This window comes from Myotis nattereri (genome assembly GCF_964212035.1).
Source record: "Myotis nattereri genome assembly, chromosome: 2".
NCBI classification, from domain to species: domain Eukaryota; kingdom Metazoa; phylum Chordata; class Mammalia; order Chiroptera; family Vespertilionidae; genus Myotis; species Myotis nattereri.
Genome location: NC_138076.1, coordinates 12,643,241 through 12,668,820, shown reverse-complemented (window position 1 = coordinate 12,668,820; position 25,580 = coordinate 12,643,241). Strand labels below are relative to the sequence as shown.

The following is a 25,580-nucleotide window of genomic DNA, read 5'->3' as shown; positions in this document are numbered from 1 at the left end:
ATTTACCTGGTACTATGTTCAGCAGTTTGTCTCTATTCCCTATTACAGAATGAACACATTTAATGGATAGCTGTAAAAGCTAATAAGAAAATGTATACCCGAGGCTTGGTAGATAGTACCTAAATCACAAAACAACCTAATGTATACTTTGTTTAAAATTCATCCCAATGTGCTTGTCATTTCAAACACCAGCATACAGTACAGTTTGTCTTTTCTTCATTTTTCTGTTCACCCAGAAAATATTTTTGGCAATAGAGTTTTAGGAAAAACAAAATTATGTTCTTAGACTTGAAATATTTTTAATATTTGGTTTGTGTTTAGGGCTAGTATTCACATGGACTTTAAAGATGGACTTTGGATAAAGAAATGATCTTTTATTAATTGCCTGTCTTCCTCGCACTGTGCTAGGGTGTGCCGTTTGATCTTCAAAATGACCAGAGGAGGAAGGTATAATAACTACTCCGGATTTATAGATAGGTGAGGTCACTTCTAAGGTTATGGCGGAGTCTTTGGGGTATTCAGAAACCTTTCCTTATTGTTCTAGTTAGTAGAGCTTCAGTTTTCCCTGCAGTCACTGCAATGGAGGGCATAGTGGTCCCAATCTTTTGCCAACAGGTAGTTTTCTTATATACCAGGTAGATCCCAGAATAAGACACCAGCAGACCACAGCCGTTCTTCAAGGATGTCAGTTCATTTGATCCAGTAATATCATTTAACACCTACTAAGAATGAGGCATTGTGGAAATACTATACAAATATAGGTAAGACATGGTTTAGGTCAACAGTTGTCAACCTGTGGGTCGCGACCCCTTTGGCGATCAAACGACCCTTTCACAGGGGTCGCCTAAGACCATCCTGCATATCAGATATTTACATGACGATTCATAACAGTAGCAACATTACAGTTATGAAGTAGCAACGAAAATAATTTTATGTTTGGGTCACAACATGAGGAACTGTATTTAAAGGGCCAGAAGGTTGAGAACCACTGGTTTAGGTGCTTATCTAAAGCAAAAACAAAATTTTACATAGTCTCTTCAGCCACATAAGTAATTCATCATAATATATTTGTTCTTTTTTGTTATTGTTGTTATTCCTTACCCTAGGACATTTTCCATTGATATTTTAGAGAGTGGAAGAGAGAGGGAAAGACAGAAACATCGATTGGTTGCCTCCTTCAGGTACCCTGACCAGGGCCTTGCCAGGGAGGAGCCTGCAACCAAGGTACAGGCCCTTGACCGGAATCAAACTTGGGACCCTTTGGTCCGCAGGCCAACTCTGTCCACTGAGCCAAACCAGCTAGGGCGTATATGTTTGTTCTTTAAACTATTCCAGTTTTTTTCTATACCAGTTAACATAGCTTGATTTCTCCTTCCAAAATTAATGTGTTGGATAATCTCCTTACAACCCAGTCACTAAAAAGTGGAGTTTAATTGTCACTGTCAGCATTTAAAACACAGACACATTAGTTCAGATATAGGTTATATAAGTCATCCAGGATAGAAAAAGTCTGCATTTGAGTCTGCCTGTGTGAATTTTGGTTCTGTTACTGCAACAGGAATTAAGGGACTCTTTTTGTAACTTTATGGCTATACTATTTTCTTCTTATATGTTATTTATCTCTCTCCAACAAGGCAACTTTTGTTTCACTAGATGTCTCTTCAGAAGTTAAGGTCACCCAGTAAAGTCCCATTTCAACGGGCAGGAGAATAATTCTGTTTCAAATGTGCATTTTAGTAAAACAAGCTTTGCAGAACTAATTCCAGCAGTCAGAGATGGAACAGTGTAATTTAAAACATGTTAACCACGTACAGTTTCCGAAGTGGCAGAACTCATTCCACTGGTTAAGTAGAAACAACCAAATTCTCTAGTTCTTAATTGGGATTTTCCCTCATTGAAATACTGCCTACTGCCCGGCCGGCGTGGCTCAGTGGTTGAGTGTCAGCCTATGAACCAGGCGGTCACGGTTTGATTTTCGGTCACGGCACATGCCTGGGTTGCAGGCTCGATCCCCAGTGGGGGGGGCATGCAGGAGGCAGCTGATCCATGATTCTCATCATTGATGTTTCTATCACTCCCTCTCGCGTTCTCTCAAGTCAATAACACTATATATTAAAAAAAAAAAATTACTAACTTTACACTGTTACACTTCAGTGGTGGTTGACCCACACTCTTGGTAATATTATCTCTGGACTAGTAATCAGAGCTTGTTAATAAGAAAGCTAATAGGTTCTGAATTCATATATACTAACCAGAGAGGAAATGTTGCTTCTACTTTATTAGGTATTTGACCCGTGTTAGAGGAAAAAGTGAGTTATAAGTGTTAGCATTTTTTTTTAAATATATTTTATTGATTTTTTACAGAGAGGAAGGGAGAGGGATAGAGAGTTAGAAACATCGATGAGAGAGAAACATCGATCAGCCGCCTCCTGCACATCTCCTATTGGGGATGTGCCCGCAACCCAGGTACATGCCCTTGACCGGAATCGAACCTAGGACCTTTCAGTCCGCAGGCCGACACTCTATCCACTGAGCCAAACCGGTTTCAGCATGTTAGCATTTTTTAAAACGTGAGGAGAAATAAGATATTCCAAAATAAGGCAACAAGATTATTATAACAATTCAAAAAATATTATCTAAGGAAAAGTTAATAAGTGATCATGAAACCTGAAAGATAAGCTGAAGCAATTACAAAGCTCTTCAGTTACAGAAATAGACCTATTAATCAAAAGGTTACATCTCAACACTGCCCTCTGTTGTTAGAAGTATTAATGACAGGCAGGAAGGATGATAATGTCAAATGTTTTAGGAAATAAAATATGCATCAGGAAATGAAATAAGGGGGGGGAAATGAAGATAGCAGGTGTGCAGGCAAAGGATCAGAGCATTTTTTGAGCTGATCAGGTACATGCTGTGACCAGGAAGGTTTATGTAGATAACCTTAGGTGATGCTAGAGGTCGTCATTCATTGTTCTGTAGTGAATAAAACTTCCATAGACTAGAATAATTTTCGAAATGGGATAATACCCTTAATATTTATTTGACAAAAAAAATGTATACTTCCTGTTCTTCAACACCTAAGGAAACTAAGAGTTGGACTTTCCCCCCCTTTTCATTGCTATAGTTTATAATTATCGATTACACGTACCATTTCTTGAGTTACTTTTTATCTTAAATTGCACTGTTCCCTTATTTTGGAAGGTGTTTCTTGCATGTCCTTTATGTTGGAACTCGAGGGAAGCTTCAGGCCATTAGAAACACGGCTTCGTCAGAGTCCCGGTCCTTGGCGCTGTCCTCGCTGGGCGCACACTCCCCTCCGCTTGGAGAGCGGCAGCTTAGATCCTCCACGCCAGACTCCTGGTCGCTGTTGGCTGACAGGTCTGGGTCTGAGCTTTTCAAGTTGTCCTGGGTGAGGATCAGAGCGGAGTCTTCGTCGCCTTGGGAGGGGCTCCTGGATGGGAATGACTTCACGTGCCCACTGTAGTCCTGGGGAGTGTTGGCTGCGCTGTTGTCCGAGGTGGAGAACCCCGAGTGTTTGCTGGGCTCAGTTGGCTTGCTCTTCACTTGGGAGCAATTTAACCGGACTTTTTGGATTTTTTCCAGCCTCTAAAAAGGAAATAATCTCAGGGGAAATCATAAATAATTTATCTTTTTTACATATGCATGCCTTTAGTAACCATTACCTTCCAGCCGAGTATAATGTTAAGAACGGGATTTAGAAGGACTTGGGTTCAAAGGTACACTATGACTTTGGACAAAATAATTAGGTCCTGTGAGGCTTGGTTTCTTCATCTGTAATATAAGGATGGTAATACCTGCCTCAGCATTGTTTTCTATAAAATGCAAAAACAGTAACAGGAAAGCACCTGGTAGTCAGTAGTCATCCTTCCTTCTATACCTATATGCCACATTTTGTTTACCCGTTGATCAGACGATGGACATTTGGATTGTTCGGAATGCGTTTTACCAGTTTTCATCCTTTGATGTCAGTGAGGAAGACATTATTCATTCAAAAAGCATTCATATTAAGTTATGTGTAAAAGTACTGTACTAGGCAGTACAGATCCAGCTATAGGGAATTTTGTGTAGAGGCAGAGTTCCTGTAATGTAGGAATTTAGAAGAGGCAGGAATTATTTCAGAAGGTGGGGTGCTGTGGTTAGAGGGAAGAGATCAGAGGAAGCTGCAGGGAGGAGGGAGCATGCACAGGACAAGGAATTCAACTTGGACATGATGGTTAGAGCATTCTGGCAGCAGGGACAGTGAGTAGAAGAAGGAAGGTGTCAGTTATGCATAACAAGCAGAGAATGGTTAAATTTGATCAAGGGGAGTAGTGGAGAATGAAGTGTAAAAGGTAGGTTAGACGAGTGTGGGAAAAATCTCATGTGTAAGGCTAAGGAAGTTTGTTATAAAGAAAAAAGAGGTTTTAATTACAGTGCTTTTAGGGAGTTAAGTAATTTTTATTAGTATTTTAATAAGAATACTGGACTAGATTAATACAGTCATCAGCTTTTCATAAAGCTTGGATATCTTTGGGAAGAGTAGATAAAACTGACCCAATGATGACATGAGTGGACTTTGAATGGCAAGTCTTTTAGCACAACTCCGAAATTCTAAACACCTAACTTATGCCTCATTGTTAATTCTACACGTTCTTTAATTCAAGGTCTCTCCGCCCTATGACAGTCTCAGGGCACTCTGAACATTCTCCATCGGAATCTCTAGGCTCGGAGCCCTAGCATCAGGGTTTTTTATGTCATTATGTACTAGTAATTAATTCTCCAGAAAGAATTCATTTTAGTGCTCCCAAATAACAGTAACAACAAATCCTGACCTATTGTAGGAACAGCTGAGTAGTTCGGCGCACTGTGGAAGTGAGCCTCAAACCAGATGTCTGAATGTCTGAAATGTATTCAGTGCTGCTTAGGTTTGGGCTCCAGTTTTCTGGGTGCTCCCCTGGGGGGTTGGGAGGGGTTGTGTTTCAGGTTATCCACTGGCTAAAAATACGAAAGTCTGTGTTGCTGCATTTCACATATCCTGAGTCCTGACAGGCTTCCATGGAGCAGCAATGGTCAGGAAAGTGTGTCTTACCTCTCCTAGGGCCTCCAGCTCTTCCTCCAGCTGCTGTGTTTCCTCCTTCACTGCCATGAGGTAGTCGGTGACCGACTGTCGGGGCTGCAGCCCCTTCTCAAAGCGGTTGTACATGCCACTCCAGAACCTGGAAGGGACAGCAGAGCTCCATGATGCAACCATGTCCGACTGTGAAATCACAGGCGCAAGGCCGCTCGGATATCTCCCATCCCTCAGTCCCACCGTCCTAATCATCATCAAGTGCAACTGCTGGGCTCAAAAAGCCACTTAATTTCATGTTAATGTTTTCCTTGTGGGAGATCAGTAATTTTTTTTGGACAGAATAAATTCATGAATTTTATATATGGTATTGAGTTAGAAGGCATATAATTTTCTAAAGTAGATTGAAGTACCACAAGTTACTATTTTCTTTCTTTTTTCTATTTTTTGGTTTAAGAAAATGGCTCTTTGTTTTGAAGTAAACTTGGAAAATGTAGAACCTTTTAAATTTGAGGATTTAGCTTGTTTTTATCATAATCACCAAAAATTTACATTTGCGTTTGCAATGAATGGTCCCCCTTTTTATCCTACACAACAATGCAAACTGGAATGCAAGTGAGAATCGGGGATATCGTGGGTCCACTCTTTACTTAGAAAAGTACTTACAGGGCAGAGACAGGGTCGTTCATTGTTTTATACACGGTTCCTGGAACAGCTTGGTCTACATTTAACTGACAAGACACTTGGCTTATTCCATCCATCTTTTCTTTCTCCCCCACACCCCACCTTTCACTTTTAAATAATTGGAACTTACATTTTTAAGATATCATTATTACAGAACATGAACTTCTAAGATAATTTCTTATTTAGGGGAAAGTCGAGGGAGAGGAGACACTGGCAAAAAATCAGGTAAGATATTAAAACATCCTCCTTTGTTGTATTTTGTGTCCAAAAAAGCCTTGAAGCTCAGTGTGTCATACCCTTTGGCCTGCAATATTAAACAGTGCCAGCTCTGAGCTCATAACCCTTCCTAGTAAGGTCCTAGAGGTTCACCTACTTGTACATGAAGTTGCATGGCGTTGTGGGGAGACGAAGGATTCCCTGGGTCTGACTGTGATCAGCTCTAAAGAGCGGATTCATGTAGTCGGCCCGATTCTTCCACAGGTGAGCCCATAAAGAGTATGTTCTTTCTTGAATTCTGTTGTAAAGGAAATAAGTTTGAAAATGACCTGTCTTGGTTCTTTTTTATTTGAGAGAGAGAAACATCAGTTTGTTGTTCCATCCATTCATGCATTCAGTGGTTGCTTCTTGTATGTGCCCAGACTGGGTGTCAAACCTACAACCGTGGCATATCGAGACGATGCTCTAACCAACTGAGCTACCTGGCCAGGGCTATCTTGATGCTTATAAATAGTAGACTGTAATATTAAAGCTAGAAAGGAACCAGTAATTATCTGAGTATCACATGTCCGTGTTCTGTAGCAGGGAAATTTACACTTCGTTTTCATGGCATAGCAGAGCACTAATCTCAGCTCCTCTGCTGTCTGTACTGAGTGTAAAATAAAACTGTTATGTAATTTATTTTTTTTTTACCCTAAATCAGTGGTTCTCAACCTTCTGGCCCTTTAAATACAGTTCCTCACGTTGTGACCCAACCATAAAATTATTTTCGTTGCTACTTCATAATTGTCATGTTGCTACTGTTATGAATCGTCATGTAAATATCTGATATGCAGGATGGTCTTAGGCGACCCCTGTGAAAGGGTCGTTCGACCGCCAAAGGGGTTGTGACCCACAGGTTGAGAACCTCTGCCCTAAATAATCATAAACTTTTATTCTTTGCCAGGTATTATTTAAATGCTTCTATGTTTTCTCTCTTTAATCCTCACTGAATTCCTGTGAGATATGTCTGTTTTACAGATAAGAAAACTGGGGCTGAAAGAGATTAAATAGTTTCCGAAAGTCACATAGCTAGTGAGAACAGCTGGGATTCAAACTCAAACAAATACCACTAAAGTGGCTAGTCTGTCACAGCGGAGCACAAAACTGTCGGAACACAGCAAGTTTGAAGGGCGCAGTCCGCTGCTTCCAGATCATTACCATCTACCGGGAAGCACACTGGAAGTTTTTTGCAGAAGCAAACTAGCATCCGCAAGAAAATGTCATTTTCCTTCTGTTCAGCCCATTTCCCAAATTAAACCTGATATTATATAGACCACAGTTAAAATCACTTTAACTTTATGAGAATTTCAAACATTTTCTCGCATTTGCAGTTCATAAATCCCTTCGCTGTTTTTAAGTTTCTGCTTTACAATTTATTTAAAGTTTAAATTTCACCTACTTTTTCCCTGTGGATAGGACAATACCGTTTTAGCCTAAATAAGAGGGTTTCAGATTTGCTTTCCCAGTTCTATTTACAATCTGCATGTGATTATATCTACCAAAGAGGTGTGTTTCCTTCTAAATGCAAAAATCACTTTCTCTGACTCTAGGAAGTTTCCTGTCAATGTTAGTGTGCCAGGTCCGCCAGCCTGTGTGGCTATCAGGAAGAAACTGGGGAAATGAACTTGTACCTACCTGTGTCGGATGATTCATATGAAGCCTTATGTCAGGAAAAAGGAAAGAGCTTGAATCTGTCCGTATAGGTGTGTGGCTAAAATAGTCTTCCACATTATGAAAGGGCATCGGAAATTCTCAGTCACAAAATTAAATACCAAAACACTTACTTGAGTTCTCGTCTCTCCTTCTGACTGTTACATAGGAAGTTTCCAAACTGGCAGGAATATATGTGATGTTGAATGTGAATCAGAAACCGCTCATTGAACTCAAACACACAGGGAAATTGTTCCATTAACTGCCAGACACACTCGATGAACTGGTCAATAACTGGAGAGATTTCTTTTGGATCACCGTCTAGATTGCCATATCTATAAAATAAAGTATTAGGAAAGTTTTATAGCCAGTTATTTTGTTTGCTTTTTTAATTAGAAAGTTATAATATAAATACAAAAACAACCAACAAAAGCAACCCTAGTTCCTAAGTAAATCTTAGCTTATAAATCCAAAATGCAAAGAAGTGGGGGAAAAATAAATTAAAATTTCAATTTCAGGAGAAACTTAGTAGTGAAGATTTGGGTAACGAAGGGAAACACGTTAAAAGTACATTAAATTTTAAAATACACTAAAGCCTGGCTGATGTGGCTCAATGGTTGAGCCTCAACTTATGAACCACTGTTCGATCCCAGTCAGGGCACATGCCTGGGTTGTGGGCATAATCCCCAGTAAGGGGCGTGCAGGAGGCAGCTGATCAGTGATTCTCTCTCATCGTTGTTTCTCTCTCTCCCTTCCTCTCTGAAATATATAAAAATATATTGGGGGAAAAGGGTACATTAGAACTTTTGAATAAACCTTCACTTTGTTTCAATTAGTGAAGAATTATCTAAGCAACTTTAGAGTTTTTTTTTTTTTATATATATATATATATATATTTTATTGATTTTTTACAGAGAGGAAGGGAGAGAGATAGAGAGTTAGAAACATCGATGGGAGAGAAACATCGATCAGCTGCCTCCTGCACACCCCACACTGGGGATGTGCCCGCAACCCAGGTACATGCCCTTGACCGGAATCGAACCTGGGACCCTTCAGTCCGCAGGCCGACGCTCTATTCACTGAGCCAAACCAGTTTCGGCAACTTTAGAGTTTTGCACTTTCGTGTTGTTTCGGGGGGAAGGAATAAGTAAAGACAACTTTTTAAAAAATTGTGGTTTCCCAAGTCTCTAGGGCATCAGTTCTCAACCTGTGGGTCGAGACCCCTTTGGTGGTCGAACGACCCTTTCACAGGGGTCGCCTAAGACCATCCTGCATATCAGATATTTACATGACGATTCATAACAGTAGCAACATTACAGTTATGGAGTAGCAACGAAAATAATTTTATGGTTGGGTCACAACATGAGGAACTGTATTTAAAGGGCCAGAAGGTTGAGAACCGCTGCTCTAGGGATATTTCTGTTTCTAGAATAGTACTAAAACAGCATATAATTTCCACGTGACCACAGATTCTAATATACCTTTCTATCATATCTTTGTTTTTCAAGAGTATATCAGAGAATCTTGAAACTTTCAAGAGATCAGAATCTAAATAAAGACTAGTCTCTTACAGTGTTGTATGAATTTCAGAAAGAATACAAAAGGGGTAATTTGACTGCCATCAGGTATAAAATAACTTAGAACCTCATCTCAACAATGAATGATCCACTTGAGGAATAGAAATGAGTAAGGATTGGTTTAGTTTTTTTCGAGAATGGAAACATTAGAAATTGTCTGGAAACTTCTTAAGAGTTTCAGTTCTACTCACCTAAAAAAAATGATAGCTTTAAAAAGGATTGCCGGATATACTCTTTCCTCATAAAACAGTGATCCATCTAGTCTTCAGCATTTCCCAGTTCCTTCTGTCCGTATGTCCTCTATCTCAGAGATTTTAACTGCTTAGCACATATAGTCAGAACCCCAAAACTGATGATAACAATGATCTTAAGAAGGTTACTTAACTGTTTGGAGGCTTTAATTCATTTGTAAAATGGAATCATTTTGCTTTCCTGGAAAAGTAAGTACCTAATTAAATTATTAGCACGCTGCCTAAATTTAAACTTTAACACAAAGGGCTAGAGTACACCAGCTATAACATTGAACATTTTGGAGGTTAGAGAACACAAGTCAGGCATTATCATCCACACTAACAAAATGCGGCTGGGGTCACCAAAAACAGTAGCTTCTGTGTATCTGAAAGCCTCATATACGGGCCAGGAAGGAGTTAGGCTAGTTATGTAAACTTTTTAAAAACCCTTGCTATCAGCTGTGGGATAGGGAGGGTAGCCCCGTTTCATGGATGGGATGCCAATGCTCAGAGGGGACAGACACCCAAGGCCACGCAGCTGGTAAATGCCACAGTCTGCATCTGGCTGCAAAGCCTCGGCCACTGTACGTGCAGTTCCTCCTCAGAGACGTCACCCAGGACACAAGTGCCTCAGGACAACCCAAATGGCCTCCCTCAGTGAAAGATCAAAGAAGACTTCCACCGCCTTTCACAGCTTGCAGCTTAGAGTGCATGTCTGCACTTGAGAAATGGAATAGTCAGCATTCATTCTTATCAGGACTCAGAACTTCACTTATCTGTGATACAAGGTGCACAATGAAATTTTAACTTTTTGATGAAGATACACAAAGACACTTAAACATATAAGGCTATTTCCCCCAGTTAATTGAGAACTTAAACATAATTTTTTAATCCTAAGCATTTAAAACAGATTTTAAAATATTTCTTACCTGTGATTAAACTTATGGCCAAAGGAGATCCAGTCCTTTTCAATTAATACCTACACAAGAAAGAACATAAATATCATGGAGGGAAGCAAACCAGGAAAAACAAGAGGTCACCGGGATTCAGAGGTTCTTGGCGTAGAAGTCACTCGCCTTGGGTATCCTGCAAATGAGTGAGCTCCCATTGCCCACCAGTACAGAGGTGCGTATGGGAAGGGCAAAGCTGAAGGTCATCCACAGGGAAACAAATGGGAATCGGGATATGGAGATGTTAGTGTCACCACCCACCGAGTGCTGTGAGTCACAGCTCACACTGCTGCTTACACGATCTCCTTTCACTGTGGGGCAGGTATTACCAGCCTCTCTGCAGAAGGGGGAGCTGACTGGGGGTTAGATCCTCACCTAAGATCACACTACTAGGAACTGGTGCTTCCACCTAATAACCTAGCTCTGCACCACAGCCCATCAACCAAAACCAACCTTCTTACAAGGAACAACCTGGAAAGTTTTCCAGTGAACTTTACTCCGCTTAGGAAGAACTGTAAAATCCAGAGATCTTTCCTGTGGATTAGGAGAATTCTAAAATGATGGGGGCACGGTAGGAGCTTCAGCCCTGCTTTGCAGTGAGGGGGTAATAGAGGAGTTTCAAATTTAATTGTAAATGATACAGAAGAATCCCATCAATATCACCAATGCTCTAAGCTGGCCAGAGGTTCCCCTTAAAAAGTATGGAGTGGTTGAAGTTTGTCCTTGACAGCTTGCAAATGTAGTGGGACAATCAGAAAGGCCGGTGGTGACGAAGGATGGTGTGAAGGAGAGGCCCTCTGGGGGAGGTGTTTCAGAATCCCTCCACTGTCCAAGTATAAGCCCTCTGAGCTCAGTGCAGGGAGGAGCTGAGACGGGAGGTGTGTTCACTGACACTTTGAAAAAGAAAAAGCCCGAGAAAGGAAACCTGCCTCTTTTGTCCCCGAGTGTCAACTAATATCCTCATATCCACATGGCTCGTCTGTCAGCATCTGTCCCTGCCATGGATTCATGGCACTTCCCACCAAACCACGGGCAGGAGGCACGAAGCAGACTCAGTCGCTAGGAGGTCTCTGCAGTCATTTTAAGAGAATGGTCCAGTGTGGTCAAAGCATCTCCACTCCAGGCAACTACACACACACATTCTGCAGTTGAAAGCAGCGTGTCACATTCTGATACCCAAGGGGTGCAGAATCTAAGAGGACGTGCGCAGTTTCAGCAGAGGCCACGTAAACAGATTTTCAATACTGTCATCCAGAGCTGTAAAGGACTGCTTAAACAAAAGCAGTAAGTGAAAACGAAACAGTTTTTCCTCTCAAGGACTTTTGTGCATGCTCTGTATCAGTGGTTCTCAACCTCTGGCCCTTTAAATACAGTTCCTCATGTTGTGACCCAACCATAAAATTATTTTTGTTGCTACTTCATAACTGTAATGTTGCTACTGTTATGAATCGTAATGTAAATATCTGATATGCAGGATGGTCTTAGGTGACCCCTGTGAAAGGGTCGTTCGACCGCCAAAGGGGTCGTGACCCACAGGTTGAGAACTGCTGCTCTATATAGATTATCTCCAATTTTTAAAAATTTGAATTTTGTTATATTCACACTACTTCCAACTTGAAATTCCTATGAGCAAATGCTGTGTATAACTATTTTACAAACTACTGAATGTATTTCATATTAGCCCTAAATTCGCATTGAATAGCATTGGTGTTTTTTGTTCCAACATCTTGGACATTTACCCCTTTAAGCCTATTTCTCCTTTAATTCATCTTGCTGATCTAAGAGAAAAATAATGATGATGAGGGAAAAAAAAATTGCTCATGGTTACATTCAGGACCCTGCGTGGGAAGGGGGCCCGGCGGCCGACTCACCATGAAGCCCTTCAGGGTCCGGTAGTGCGGGTCCAGCAGGAGGCTGGCCACGGAGCACACCTGCGCGGTCCTGTCCCAGCCGTCGGAGCAGTGCACAAGCACGCTCGCCCCTTCCTCTGCGACTGCCTGGAAAACAGGGTCAGCAGAGCCCACCGGGAATGGCCGTAAACACGGGACAGCTCATCAGGTCGAGGTTCAGTTTCGTACTCGCAGACACGAAGTGCCAGTGACTTCATTCATTGAGCGTTCACACCCTCATCTGACGGATGCTGGTGGCCAAAGCTTCCCTTCCCAGGACACTCGATCCCGAAGCGACCACGAGGCCACCTCGGCTGAGCATGTGCACTACACAGTCCATACCACGTGCTGGACGAGCACCTCTGAGACACCGCCCAGCCCACCTTTGACACCCCGCGCCCTTCCTCTCTGGGTTTCCACCTTAAGCCTTTCCCTTATTGAAATTATGGGTCTCCTATTGGCTTCTGCCTTTTTTCAAAAGGAAGAGACAAAAAAAAAAAATATGGCAAAACTATGAAATCAGAGATAAAAGCATAAGAGCCAAGTAATGGATCCAGAGTTGGGGGAAGGGAGAAACAAAGGTAAAAATAATAGCAAGTTTGCTACGGAAAGAATTTCTATTTGCTATCACAAATACGAACGCAGAGTTTTAGCTGAGCATCTTGACAGGAAGCAGCCTGGGAAAGGGAGGTTTTGTCACGGCGCTCATCACTGCCGGAAACCCTCCCTTTGCTCAGTTTCCGACTCCCACCCCAGAAGGTCAGCTCCGTGAGGAGACTGGTTATCGCACACGGCCTGCTTGGCACCTAGGAAAGCGCGGTGCGGGCGCCAAGTGAGCCTCTGCCGAATGAACGCATATCCAAGAAGGGCCTGCGTCCCTGCAGTGGGCGCACTCGCCTGTACAAAGAATCCTTTCCTCCACCCAGGACCAAGCCTGACTGCAGAGGATATTCTGTAAGTCTTCTACCACTTGACTGCCGTGCTGACATAAACTAACCGAGCACTGCCCTCTCTCACAAAATCCCACCTCCGGCCGGCGAACTTGGAGGCGTGCACAGCAGCCCCCTCTCCGGCGGCACAGCCACGCGCAGGGCAGCGGAGCGTGCTGGCTGGTCTGCCCCTTCGCTTACCTTCTCTGCCATCACGTACCTTGGCAATGAAAGTTCCTGCGTCCATGATGGCCTTGATGTGCCTTAACCAGCCAGAGTTCTCCAGTCCCCACAGAAAGTCGCTCATGGAGGGAGACTTCAGTTCACACACTGCAAGATAAAGTATGTTATAAAAGCCAAATAAAGGCACTCCCGTTCACAGGTGATCATGTTGTCGGGAGTTTAACAACTCCTTCACTGTAGTATTTTCCAGAAGACTTACATCCAGGTAAATGCCCAAACTTCCTTGATTCTATGAAACCATTTCAAGTCAGGCTTGTATTTCTTTTGGCCCTGGGGGATGTTGTGCAAGTTTAAAAGTATTATAAGTAGAGATTAGACCCTGACAATGAAAATCCTGGGATATTACATAGTGAAGGTCCAGCCGGGATCTATTTACCCTCTTAGCACTGAAAACGGGTCCCTCCACAGCATGCAGCGAGAGGGCGATGGAGGAAACAGTCCCATGACCGGCCCCAGCACTTTCCAGCTAGAACGCACCCGCCAACCACTGCAGCTGGGACCCTTGTAGAAACAGCAACTGTCCTGAAAGTCTTCAATGGACGTGATCGAACAACTTTTGCCAACAACTCCGACCCAGTGGGAGTAAAGCGTGTGGACTTAAAAATGAGACAGTGAGTGGACTTTGGAACTGCTTCAAGAACCTCAGTTAGGGGTTTTCCCTTCGAAAATGAAGAAAACCCAGGGAGGTGATGTCTATATTTACATAGCTAAGGTGTGTAAGCCCGTCAACGATATTAGCACAAGCTAATCTTTTCATTAACATAAAGCAGGAAAAAGCTGGAGAGCTAGTGTTTTGACTACATACCACAAATATTACATTCCAGTGACATATTTATGGGTTTTATAAAGCCCTTTGAGAAACCCTATAAACCAGCCACTGAAAATTAAATAATGTTCCATCAGATTTGGTTGAGTGTATTGTCTTCTGTGATGCAGGGAGCAGGGACCCTGTTCCTACTCGCAACCCTGTCAGTGAATTGCTGTTTAATCTTGCACACGGCATTCAGCTTTCCCAGCCCCGATTTCTTCATGTTTCAAACGGGGAAGGTGTACGAAATGATGTCTAAGTACCCTTCCAACTTTAACTCCCAGAGTCAACTGTGTGCATTTGGAATACATAGTAGACATTAATGACCATGTTTATCAGATATCCTTCCCTAAAATATGCCAGATATGAGGTTCACTCGTGCTTCCCACAACACAATAGCCACCAATAAAGGACAAGCAGTAAGTTCCGAGTCAGACGCCAGCAGTGATGAAGGAAATAACGGAAATTCCCAGCAGAAGGCCCTACTTCAGAAAACCATGTTGCCTATACCTCCTTTAGGCAAGATTCCCATCTCCCTTCCAAACGCCCGCCTGGAGCGGAAGCACAGCTCCAGAGACCCACTGCGCGCTGGCTACCGGAGTGCCCTCTGGCTGGGAGCACGGCCCCTTTGTCTGAGGTGTGGGTGCTGCCCCCTCCCCACCATCGCCGGCAGGATGGGGTAAAGGATGAGATACGCTCATGGAGTGGAATATTACACAGCTGTCAGAGGACTGAGATTACATCATATGGATGTCGCAAAGAGAAAATGTGGAATCAAAAAGTTGTGAAAGGCTGCATAGTATATGTACGTAGATTTTAATGCACACAAAAACAATATAAAGGCAGCTGAGGACAGTCATGGTAATGAGGGCCAGCGCATGCAGCAAGCACACCGGTGCAGGCAGAGGTGCCCGGCTGCAGCCCCTGACAGACAGACAGACGTGCACAGGACCGACTGCTCTGGGTCAGCCTGTGGCCCAGGCACTCAGCAGGCCGTTTCCAAGGTTATGGTGTCTGTCGTTTACATGTGTTGTTTTGAAATAAACACAAAAAAGGAAAAAGCAGTGTAACAGACTGGCCACAGTTGCTTCCGATGAAAGAAAAAAGAAAAGAAAAGAAAAGAATGTTCCAACTAAATGGCATGTTTCCGTGCCATCCTGCCTCTTCCCTCAGGTTTGTTAACATTCCCAAGCCGGTTTCTGTGCCTCCCCTACTTCCATGCCTGTGTGTGTGCTCGGACAAGTTAGTCTCCCTGGACCTGTTTCCTCAGCTGTAACGTGGGGGCAGTAACAGCTCATGCACACGGGTAATGGGTGGTAATAGGATGGAAGGTGTGGGAAAGGGCGCGCTGGTCTTGTGTAAGGTGGCAAAGGCGAGATCAGGAAGGGGAGGTGGCAAAGGCGAGCAGGCTCCTGGACGGAGCAGCATGCCAGGCAGGTGTCGTAGTTCCGGGAGGAGTCTACGACGGTGATGCTCCGGGAGCAGATTCCCAGAAAGCCATGGGGCAGACCTGCCTCTGATCTGCCCCTGAGCTCAGGGTGGGGGTGCCCAGTCTGAAGACAGACTGCTGGATCTGCTGCCCCCTGAAAGCAGACAACCCTGCCCTCCCAGCCCGCCCTGTAGAGATCTGGCCTGGGGGCAGCGCAGCAGTCCTGCCAGGGCCCCCTCTGCCTGCCCACGCCACCCAGCGGGAGGCACGAAAGCAGCTCCTCTGTGAGCCCCACTCCCTGGGCGCCTGCTGTTGGTCTTTCTGCCTAACCCCAGGTCATGACCCCTGCTTAATCCTAAGCATACACATTCCACCACAGGCAGCCTCCGGGCTCCACTGGCCCCGCCCATCGTCCACAGGAACCTTCTCTGGCAAACACCCAGCAGGACAAACTTCCCGGTTGTTATGGTTGTTAGGACAGGGCTCGGTGAGTTGGCATGCGCGCCTCTTAAAACACAACCGGGGAGCCTGAGGGGTATCTGGCAGCTAAGCTCTTAGCTCAGCCCAAGAACAAATGATCCTGTTCACCTTTGCTTCCCCACGAGGCAGGGAAATGATGGCAAGTTAAACATAAAGACACCAGGCTTCCCACCTAACCTGGAGCCGGCCCTGCCAAAAGCAAGCCTGGGTGTCAGCTCGCAGAACAAGGCCCTAACACCTTTTGAGCTCGGCGTGTCAGCATTTTGAAAAACCCTAACTTAACGCTGGTGCCGTGTCACATATAGAAATTTTTTGATATTTACAACCATAGTAAAACAAAGATTTATATTTTTGATATTTATTTTATATATTTAAATACCATTTAACAAGAAAAATCAACCAAAAAAATGAGTTCGCGTGTCACCTCTGACACGTGTATCATAGGTTCGCCATCACTGGCCTAACACTTCCTGCCGGAGACAATGTCCCAGGCCAGCCGGGGCCCACAGCCCCCCCTCTCTTCCCACACTGCGAGCGGCTCCTGGTTCAACATTTCTGCTTTCAGGAACACGGAAACTGTGCACGAGAAGTAAAATAACCTCGCCAGGTTTTCAAGCGAGGTCACCACGGAGGAGTGTGTGTCCGAAACGCTGAGTGGAGCGTTAACAGCAAACAGCTCTGCAGGTGACTAATACGCAGGGACAGATGGGGAACACTGGAGACTGGAACAATTAGTGCTTCAGTGTTTAAATATAAAGCTGGTGGGTCTGTTTGGATAAACTCAGGATAAGGCAGAAATACTGATTTGTTCACTCTTGTTGCCAAACCCAAACCAATATTTACAAACCATTTTGCTGAACGAAGTCCATTTCAGCTGACATCACAGGCATATGCCACCGATTAGAGAGCTGTGCTTCGTGCCCAGGCCTAATATTTGTTTTACAAAACAGGGCAACTTATTCCGTACACATGTATAGGCAACACTAAAATATACGTGTGTTATTCAGGAAACCGAGGAAATATGAAACTTACTTGGAAGGAAATAAGCCTGACGATCGTCCTTAGGAATTTCCTGCTCCAATCGCATTCCTTCCTCTACAGGTGTCGGGGGTCAGGGAGGGACAGTCCCTATTTGAACCCTGGGGATGTCTGTCTTGTCTCCTAAGGTCAGAGCTGGCATGTACCTGGCCCTCCCTTCATTCCCGGGCGTGGCACACCGCCAGGGCTTCTGCTGAAGTGAGGTTTGTCCCCTTCACATTTTAGAATCAAGCCCTGTGAAATGGTCTTCAAAGCACCAGCAAAACGATAGCTGTCTCCCTTCACTGACCATCCTCGCAGGTGAAACCATGCAAAGAGGACTTAATTATGGCCTTGAAAAATGGAAATGCATGGTTAGCCTGGTTCACAGCCCCCCTGCCCCATATTTTACTCGCCCACATGGTGACAGAAGAAACGTCTGAGCCCTGCAGTGAATTGGCTGGGGATCGCGGAGGATTAAAATGTTAGCAACAACTATGATTGATGTGAGTGGTGTTCTTGTCCCTGCCCTTCCCAGCCCACATGGGCCTCCTGTTTAGAGACCTTTTGGTGATTATTCTTTAAAACCACACCAGCTTTGTTCATGCTGCTGTTTTCTGGAATCTGAATACAAGAATGCCATGAGGCCATTTTTGTATAATTTTGTTTCCTTTTAAAGAATTTGACAGTAACATAGAACGGTAAGGTTCAGTCAAGCCTACACTCTTATTCGTTTGCTAGCACTGCCTGAGTCAGTAGCATAGAAAATACACACACACACATACGTGCACAGTGTAACAGCTACTAATAAACACATCTGTGTGTAAATGCATGCATTCACACACATGTTCTAATAATGCTAATTACCATTGGCCTGCAGTGGTTCTCAACCTGTGGGTCGCGACCCCTGAAAATACATCCTGCATATCAGATAATTTACATTAGGATTCATAACAGTAGCAAAATTACAGTTATGAAGTAGCAACAAAAATAATTTTATGGTGGGGGGTCACCACAACATGAGGAACTGTATTAAAGGGTCGCGGCATTAGGAAGGTTGAGAACCACGGGAAGCAGCAGGTTCACAAAACAATGCTCTATTAGCATGTATTAGTTTTGCACATGAATTCTGAATCTAAAGACACGGTTTGCGGCAAATAAATAAAAAAATACACGTGCCCATTTACATTACATTTGCCATATGGAAGGCTTGGGTCTTGCTGGTTTCCTCTGAGTGACCCCCCACACCCTCCCACCTACAGTGCAAACGGTTATCTCAGGGTACAGAGGAGGCAAGGGCTCAGACACGGGGCCCCGCAGGGGCACTGTGATAGCGATCGAATTCCCCTGACTCCGATTTCCATAGTATTTTCACCACAAACAGAGAATAATTAAGTCAGTACACAAACTGAGTGAGGATGACCAGGAGCTGAGTTGCAGGCAGGGCGTAAGGAATGATGGAGTCTGAATAGGAAACTTGAAGCAGATGGAACAGGGACATCTGGACTGGGAGAGCATGTTGAGAGGCTAGGAAGTTGGGTGGGTATAAAATATCAGTGGTAGCCTCGGGAGGGAAGGCCCGGAATCACGGAGGATTAAGATGTTGGCAGCCCAGTGATGCCGAGGGGGCCTGGTGAGGTTGAAACAGCCCTGGTGAGGCCAAGACGGCCCCGGTGAGGTCGGGACGGCCCCGGTGAGGTTGGGATTGCCCCGGTGAGGTTGGGATGGCCCCAGTGAGGTTGAAACGGCCCCGGTGAGGCCGAAACGGCCCTGGTGAGGCCGAAACGGCCCTGGTGAGGTTGGGACGGCCCTGGTGAGGATGAAATAGCCCCAGTGAGGTTGGGACAGATAATGGGGACCAGTATAGACAGGTGAACAGGGGTAGATGCAGAGGCAGAGCAGCATTGAACAGACTGTCAAACTACAGTGGGAAGCCTGGGGAGGGTTTGGGGTGTGGTTGGGGGGGGGGGGTGGTTAAGAGATCAACCGAAGGACTTATATGCATGCATATAAGAATAACCAGTGGACACAAGACACTAGGGGGTAGGGGCCGGGGGAATGTCAAGGGGGGGGAAAAGGAGACATATGTAATACTCTTTGTAATACTTCAAGAAATAAAAATTATTTAAAAAAAAAAAAGATGTTGGCAGCAACTAACCGAAGTGGAACAGCAGCACGTGCAGGGACGGAGCAGGAGGGACTCACTCCATGCTAGCACATCAGCTGGACCGCTGCCAGACCCACACGCTCGTCAAAGCGCAGACTAGGGATGGCCACTGACCAGGGATGGCCCCCGGTGGCCTCACTATTAGCAAACGCCACCTTCTCTTCCTGCCTGACTGTTGCTCTAGCAAAACCAGTACTTCACTTTGTATTACTGAATGAAGCATTTTTGTACCTAATGACAGACTTAGCATATAGACTCAGTCACTGTCTGATGAGCAGACGGATGTCTGACATTACTCTGGTAGCTCCTACTTACGATGTGCTCACTGTAAGCAGGCATTGTGCCTGGTAGTCTCATGAATTATCTACCACACAGGGTATTATTTACTCCCAATTTTCCAATTGGAAAGGGTGGCTTAAAAGAGTTACTAAGTCATCCATGGTTACACAGTCAGTAAATAACTGAGCTGGAATCCATTCCACAGCACATACATCCAAACGGGCATGCTCTCTCCTCTGTCCCTCAGTGCTTACGAGATTATTGATGGCCTGGCCTGTGTGGCTCAGTGGTTGAGCATCGACCTATGAACCAGGAGGTCACGGTTCGATTCCAGGCCGAAGTGAATCCTGATAGGACAGAACTGCTGGCCTAGCACGGGCGGGGGACATCCAGCCTGTGGGCCTTATGAGGCCCTCGGAATCATTTGGTCTGGCCCTGCCAAGGCAACCGCAGGTGGGACTGGAAATTCAATAAATCTAGAAGCTTTTTTCATAGCAACATAAATTCATACATTTATATTAACACATTGCGGACCAGTAGTTTTATTGCTAGCTTTACCCAGTGGCCAGATAAGTTTCTATTTAACGGGTACATAAAATGTTTTACGTAAATGTTAAAGGTACACTTTAAAATTACCCATTGCATTTTGAAGTTATTTATTACATGTTCTTACAAGCTAATATCTTTTTAAAGTATGATACTTTGTAAAACAGTATGTAACATGGAGTGAGAAGTCTCGCAATGTGTGAAGTGAATTATATTAAGTGAATGATGTTATAAATATCCAAATGGCCCTTGGCAGAGAAAAGGTTCCCCACCCCTGGCTAGCAGAACACTCATTAAAAAGTCTTACAACTGTTACTGCTATGTGAAGCTCTCTAGTTCCACTCTCATGGGAAGGTGGGTTTTCTGCGTGGCAGCCCACGCCATGTTGCCAAGTCTGTAAGGTAATGACCAGAGGTTCAGCCAGGTCCTATTGACTGTCTCATCTAATAGGTCAGTAATCTGAGGAAATTAACAATGGTCAAAAGTCAAAAAACAGAGAACTTAAAAAAAAGATGAACCCTTCTATAACCTTTCATGAGCTCATCTCTGGTAGAGTTTCATGGTATAAACTTGTAGTAACGTAACAGAAACACTTTAAAATGAAAAACTTAAATATGAATGATCTACAGTGGGTTGAACTCCTCCATTTCTTCCAGATAGAACGAGGCATCACCTCACACAAAGTCAAGAGATGAAGAAAGTATCAAACACAATGGCCATCCGAACTGACAGCCACAACCCTGACTCTGCGCAGAGAGAAATGTGTCATGGAAACCTTGAAGCTGGGTATGTCAGGGACCCCCGTCCAGACCTTGGTGCACCCATGACAAGCTGGCAGGGAGCCCAGAGCGAGGTGGGGCATGACTAGCACCCACTGCAGGGGTGCCTCCCATGACGAACTGGAAGTTCTCTGCCTTCACCCACCGCGTCTACATCCAATGGCTTTCGGAACAATCGGGCCTCAGAACCGTCACACAGAAGCACAGATCCGATACGATCGCGGGGCCACAAAACCTCTCCACAGTCAGCGCCCACCACGCCAGGGACAGGACAAAAGCAGCTCAATCTCTCCATCGGATCTGCTTGTCCTTCCATCGGAGCTGCCTGGCGCCTTCCCTGTGGGACGGCCCCCATTGCCGAGTGGACACTGGGCCTCTGTTCCTGGCTCAGGACCCACTCCCATGTGATGGTCAGCAGGCTGCGGCTTGCCTCTCTGCCGAACAACTTGCCGAGGAACCGCCCACACGGCCGACATGTGGTTTACTACATTTTCTTTTATGAACTTGTGCTGAGTGGACACGGGCCATGTCACAAGGCAAGCACTTCCATGCCTGGGAAACGTGCTGCTTCCCCCACGTCTCCTGAATGAAGGAATTAAGGAGAGTCGCCCGCAGGAAAGCACAGACCTACCAGATGCGTGCCTGGCTGAACTCATCTACAGCCATTCCCTCACCCACTGCGTTCAGGGCTTGTTTTAAAGTGCAGTATTGCTTCCCAAGAGAAAGCCTAACGCGCCTTCCATAGGAGAGCACTTTTTGGTTTGCGAGGAAACTGTAATAAGTCTGTGAGTTAGACAGCTTGCTATACTCCTTACATTGTTTTCCAAATACAGGAAATGAGGCGTGACCACGTGAGACGAGAGCAAGAACCCAAACGCAGATCTTAAACAGGTGGGTCAGGGTCCCTCCTACCCAGCCCACTACCTGGGGAGGCCATAAAGCCAAACGGTGAAGAGTGTGGCATCTGGATTCACACCAATCAGGTGAAAACCTTGGTTCTACCACTTACTGTCGTGAGCTTCACAAGTTCCTTAGCCTCTTGGACGCAATTTCCTCATCCGTAAAATGGGAATATTAAGAAGATTGCAGTATAGATTACTTGAGTAGATATACCTTAAAATGTCAAACAGATCAATCAGTAAATCACTCCATAAACGTAACATGACCAGGTAGGGTGGGTATTTGTGAGCCTGTGCAATATCGAAGCAACACATCAGCCAAGATCACCATAGCGTGATGGAAAGTACGAGGCTCGAGTTCTGCTTTGTGATGTCATCCTGGGGAAGATGTGTTCCTAAAAACTGAATATAAACATCTTTTTAAATGTCGTATACCAAACGCTAACCAGAGAGAAGCAGGCCTTGAAGACAGCCTGCGTGCTGTGGACAGCTCTGGCAGTGCACATGCAGGGAACAGCAGCCTGGGACCTAAGGGTGCCCCCCACCCTCCTCCACAGCCACCAAGCTCCGGACCCTCAGTGGAATCCTGCCAACATCCTGCATGAGCCTGGAAGCAGATCCTTCCTCATCCAAGTGTCCAGATGACGACGCGGCCTGGCCGACACCTTAACTGCAGCCTGTAAGGCCCTGGGAAAGGGGACCCTGGTTCCCTTTTACATACAGGTTTTCCTCTTCAAATTCACCCTTTTGCAGGCAAATTTGCTCTGCAAAAGGGTGAATCCAATTTGCCAAAGGGTGAATTTGAAGTGGAAAACCTGTATGAGACAATGCCCAGACTCCTCACTCAAGAACCTAGGAGATAATGTGTACTGTGTTTGTTTTTAATGTAATAATCCAACTACAGAGAGTATTTTATAAGAAGGAAAAATTTAAAAAGGGCCTGTCATCCTTCCATGCTAATACAATTATTTTGCTGGACATTCTCTCCCAGTCTTTCTGATTTACCATGGAGTAAATCAGAGTAGTCGTACAATTTTACAGCCTGAATTTTTCACTTATATTATCCACATTCTCCCATGTTACAATGTACACATATATTCTTAACATTTATCATTTTTAATGGATGTAAAATTTTCTATCAAGAGATGGAGCAAAATTATTTAATCTTTTTACTATTATTAGACATTCCTGTGGCCTCCAAACTTCTACTATTATAAATAAAACACTATTATAAAAATAGGCATGTTATGGCTTTCTTTTTTTACAACCATATTTTGGATTAGTCCCCAAGGGGAGGCAATCTGGTAAAAATACAGTATGTCTCTGTAAACAGAATATATTATGTTTCTTTAAGCCAATTGAATGACACCAGAAATACCTGAAGTACCAGTTTTAGCACATATTTTCGTTTTTAAAAACTAAGTGAAAAATGGTAACTGGAAGTTTTAAGTTCCGTTTTTTAAATTACCAGAGCCAGTTTAAATGTTTTCCTATACGTTTATTTGTTTCAACTTACTCATGCCTCTCTTTAAAATTACCTTCACCTGAGTTGTCTCACGTTTCTGAGACTCGGGCTCCTCATGTATGAACAGCAGACAATGCCATATACTGCACACGATTGCAGTGAAAGCCAAATACGAGCGTTTCCATGAAAAACCGAGGACATACCAGTGGCTCAATTTTTAGCTAAATGAGTAAGTCAAAGAGTAAGCGGTCAGTTACACAGAACAACACAATGGCCACCAATATTAACCGACATTTTAGAGTCCAGGCATGAAACCGTTGGGGAGAGAAGTGCAACTTTCTAGGCAAAACCCAAAAGACGGAGCGTGTTGACTGAAAAACGAAGTGGATGCCATTGTCGTCCCGTAAACACCTGCCGACCCTGAACACGGGTTTACACAGAGGTGTTCAGTGTAGCCCAACCTCCAGGAGCCCCGATGGGAAGCTGTTCTATGGACAGCCCTCCCTGCCTCCCGGCTGATTTCCTCCCAACGCCAAGGATGCCCAGGAGATTTTAATCCAGTCCCGTCGGGTGACCATTTCCTCAGCCTTGGGAAGGGCCTGTCCCAGGCTCTTCTACTGGCTGTTCTCTATCCTTTTCTTATTTGAGGGAGAAACCACGATCTATCTGATCGAAAGGGAAGCTCCTGTGGAAAGCACGTAGTAAGTTACAAACTCTGTGCATAAACAGACGGCATCATTACTGTTGCATTGGGAGGTGCGCATAGAACTCATAGGTCAAACGTCAAAGTTCAAGCAGCGCTAGGAGGGACTTGCACAGGACACACACTTGGTCCAGGTTTCAGATTCTGGTGAAACAGCCTGCAGCTCTTGCCCACAGACAGCTGGCTTGCAGCCGGGATGCAAACAGCCCTCGGTTCCTCAGAATCTGTCCTGCTAACACCAGTAACAGTGGTTGGGGGGGGGGGGGGGGGGGCTGACCAGGAGTGAAATGCTACTTCTCTTCCCACCGGGACCAGCTGTGGGGCCCGGAGGCCAAGGCCGCTGTCTGAAGGCGGGAGCCCCCCGAGGTGGCGGATTGCACCACGTCGGCAGCGGAGGCTCCACGGCGGTTTATCATTTACTCGGGGGAAACAGATGGACAAACACTGGTGGAGTCCCTGACAGGCGTCCAGAGAGCTGTCCTTGCGCCCTGCAGTGACACGGGGCGGAGACGTGATGCAGGGCCGCGGTCCCTTACGAAACAGAGAGCAGGCTGCCCTCTGGAACCAGCTCAGTTTGCACGTCCTTGAGCGAGCCGGGCCCTGGGCATTAGAGAAAAGGCTCCTAATAAGAAACCAAAAAACGCTCGTTTAAAAGGGAAAGCCAATGTGGTATGTCATGCACGCTTAGGAGCCACTTTCTGTAAAGAGAATGTCAGTTCTCAAAAGGCAGCTTATGAAACCACTAGAGGAAGAACAGAAAGAGGCCCTGGTGGCTCAGTGGTTAGAGGGTCGTCCTGACACCCCAAGGCTGCAGGCTCCATCCCCGGTCAGGGCAACACCAGAACCAACCAATGAATGCACACGTGAGCGGGACAACAAATCAATGTCTCTCTCTCTTTCTCCCCCTCCCCCCCTCTCTCTCCCTCCCTCCCTCTCTCCCTACCACTCTCTCTCTAAAAAGTCAATAAATGAAAATTTTTAACAAGAAACATATAAAGAATAGCAATGATCTGATAATGACAAACGCCCTTCATACTACAGTTAGACCACCCTTTCGATGGCAGCAGGGCCAACCAAGTCCAATTTTTGAACCTTAAAAGCACAGGGACAGCCAAGCTGCCCAGAGGTCTGAGAAGCTCAGAGGGCCGTGCCCAGGTCACCATGCCCTGACATGGGGATTCCCTGAATTCCCTGGGGAAGTCGGGTGAGATGGCTCTGGGGTCGGGATGTTTCCCGATGCAGGAAGGAAGTTCTTCTAACCAAATGCTCAGTGTTAAAATGTCTGCAAGCAGGGAAATCCCGTTGGAGATTCACAGGAGTCACGGCTGGCAGGGCCCCTGGAAATCAGCCCAACCCTCTCCTTTCCCAGCAGGCAACACAGTCCCAGAGATGGCTCACGGTCTCACCGTGACCGAGATGACCCGAGGAATCCAGGAGAGAGGATGGAAGTCAGGCCTGTGCGCCACCCACGTCTCTCCAGCCCCACCCTTAGGCCTCACTACACCTGCTTGTCCTGATTAAGCAGAGAGC

At 45.1% G+C, this 25,580-nt stretch overlaps 2 protein-coding genes across 2 annotated transcripts in view; one reads left to right on the top strand and one right to left on the bottom strand.

Annotated features, from left to right (window-relative positions):
* The window catches only part of VPS37A (VPS37A subunit of ESCRT-I), a 39,108-nt gene extending 33,680 nt beyond the window's left edge, over window positions 1-5,428 (top strand). Inside the window, exon 12 of the mRNA XM_081084734.1 lies at window positions 5,099-5,428. The gene's annotated coding sequence lies outside the window, so the exon portion shown is untranslated. The remainder of the gene's footprint in view (window positions 1-5,098) is intronic.
* MTMR7 (myotubularin related protein 7) overlaps window positions 2,346-25,580 on the bottom strand; it is a 79,838-nt gene continuing 56,603 nt past the window's right edge. The window contains exons 8-14 of the mRNA XM_081084732.1: window positions 13,456-13,565; window positions 12,289-12,414; window positions 10,397-10,446; window positions 7,795-7,995; window positions 6,126-6,266; window positions 5,090-5,216; window positions 2,346-3,606 (exon numbers count right to left, since the gene is read on the bottom strand). Of these exons, the coding sequence (XP_080940858.1) occupies window positions 3,244-3,606; window positions 5,090-5,216; window positions 6,126-6,266; window positions 7,795-7,995; window positions 10,397-10,446; window positions 12,289-12,414; window positions 13,456-13,565 (1,118 nt within the window). The 3' untranslated portion in view covers window positions 2,346-3,243. The remainder of the gene's footprint in view (window positions 3,607-5,089; window positions 5,217-6,125; window positions 6,267-7,794; window positions 7,996-10,396; window positions 10,447-12,288; window positions 12,415-13,455; window positions 13,566-25,580) is intronic.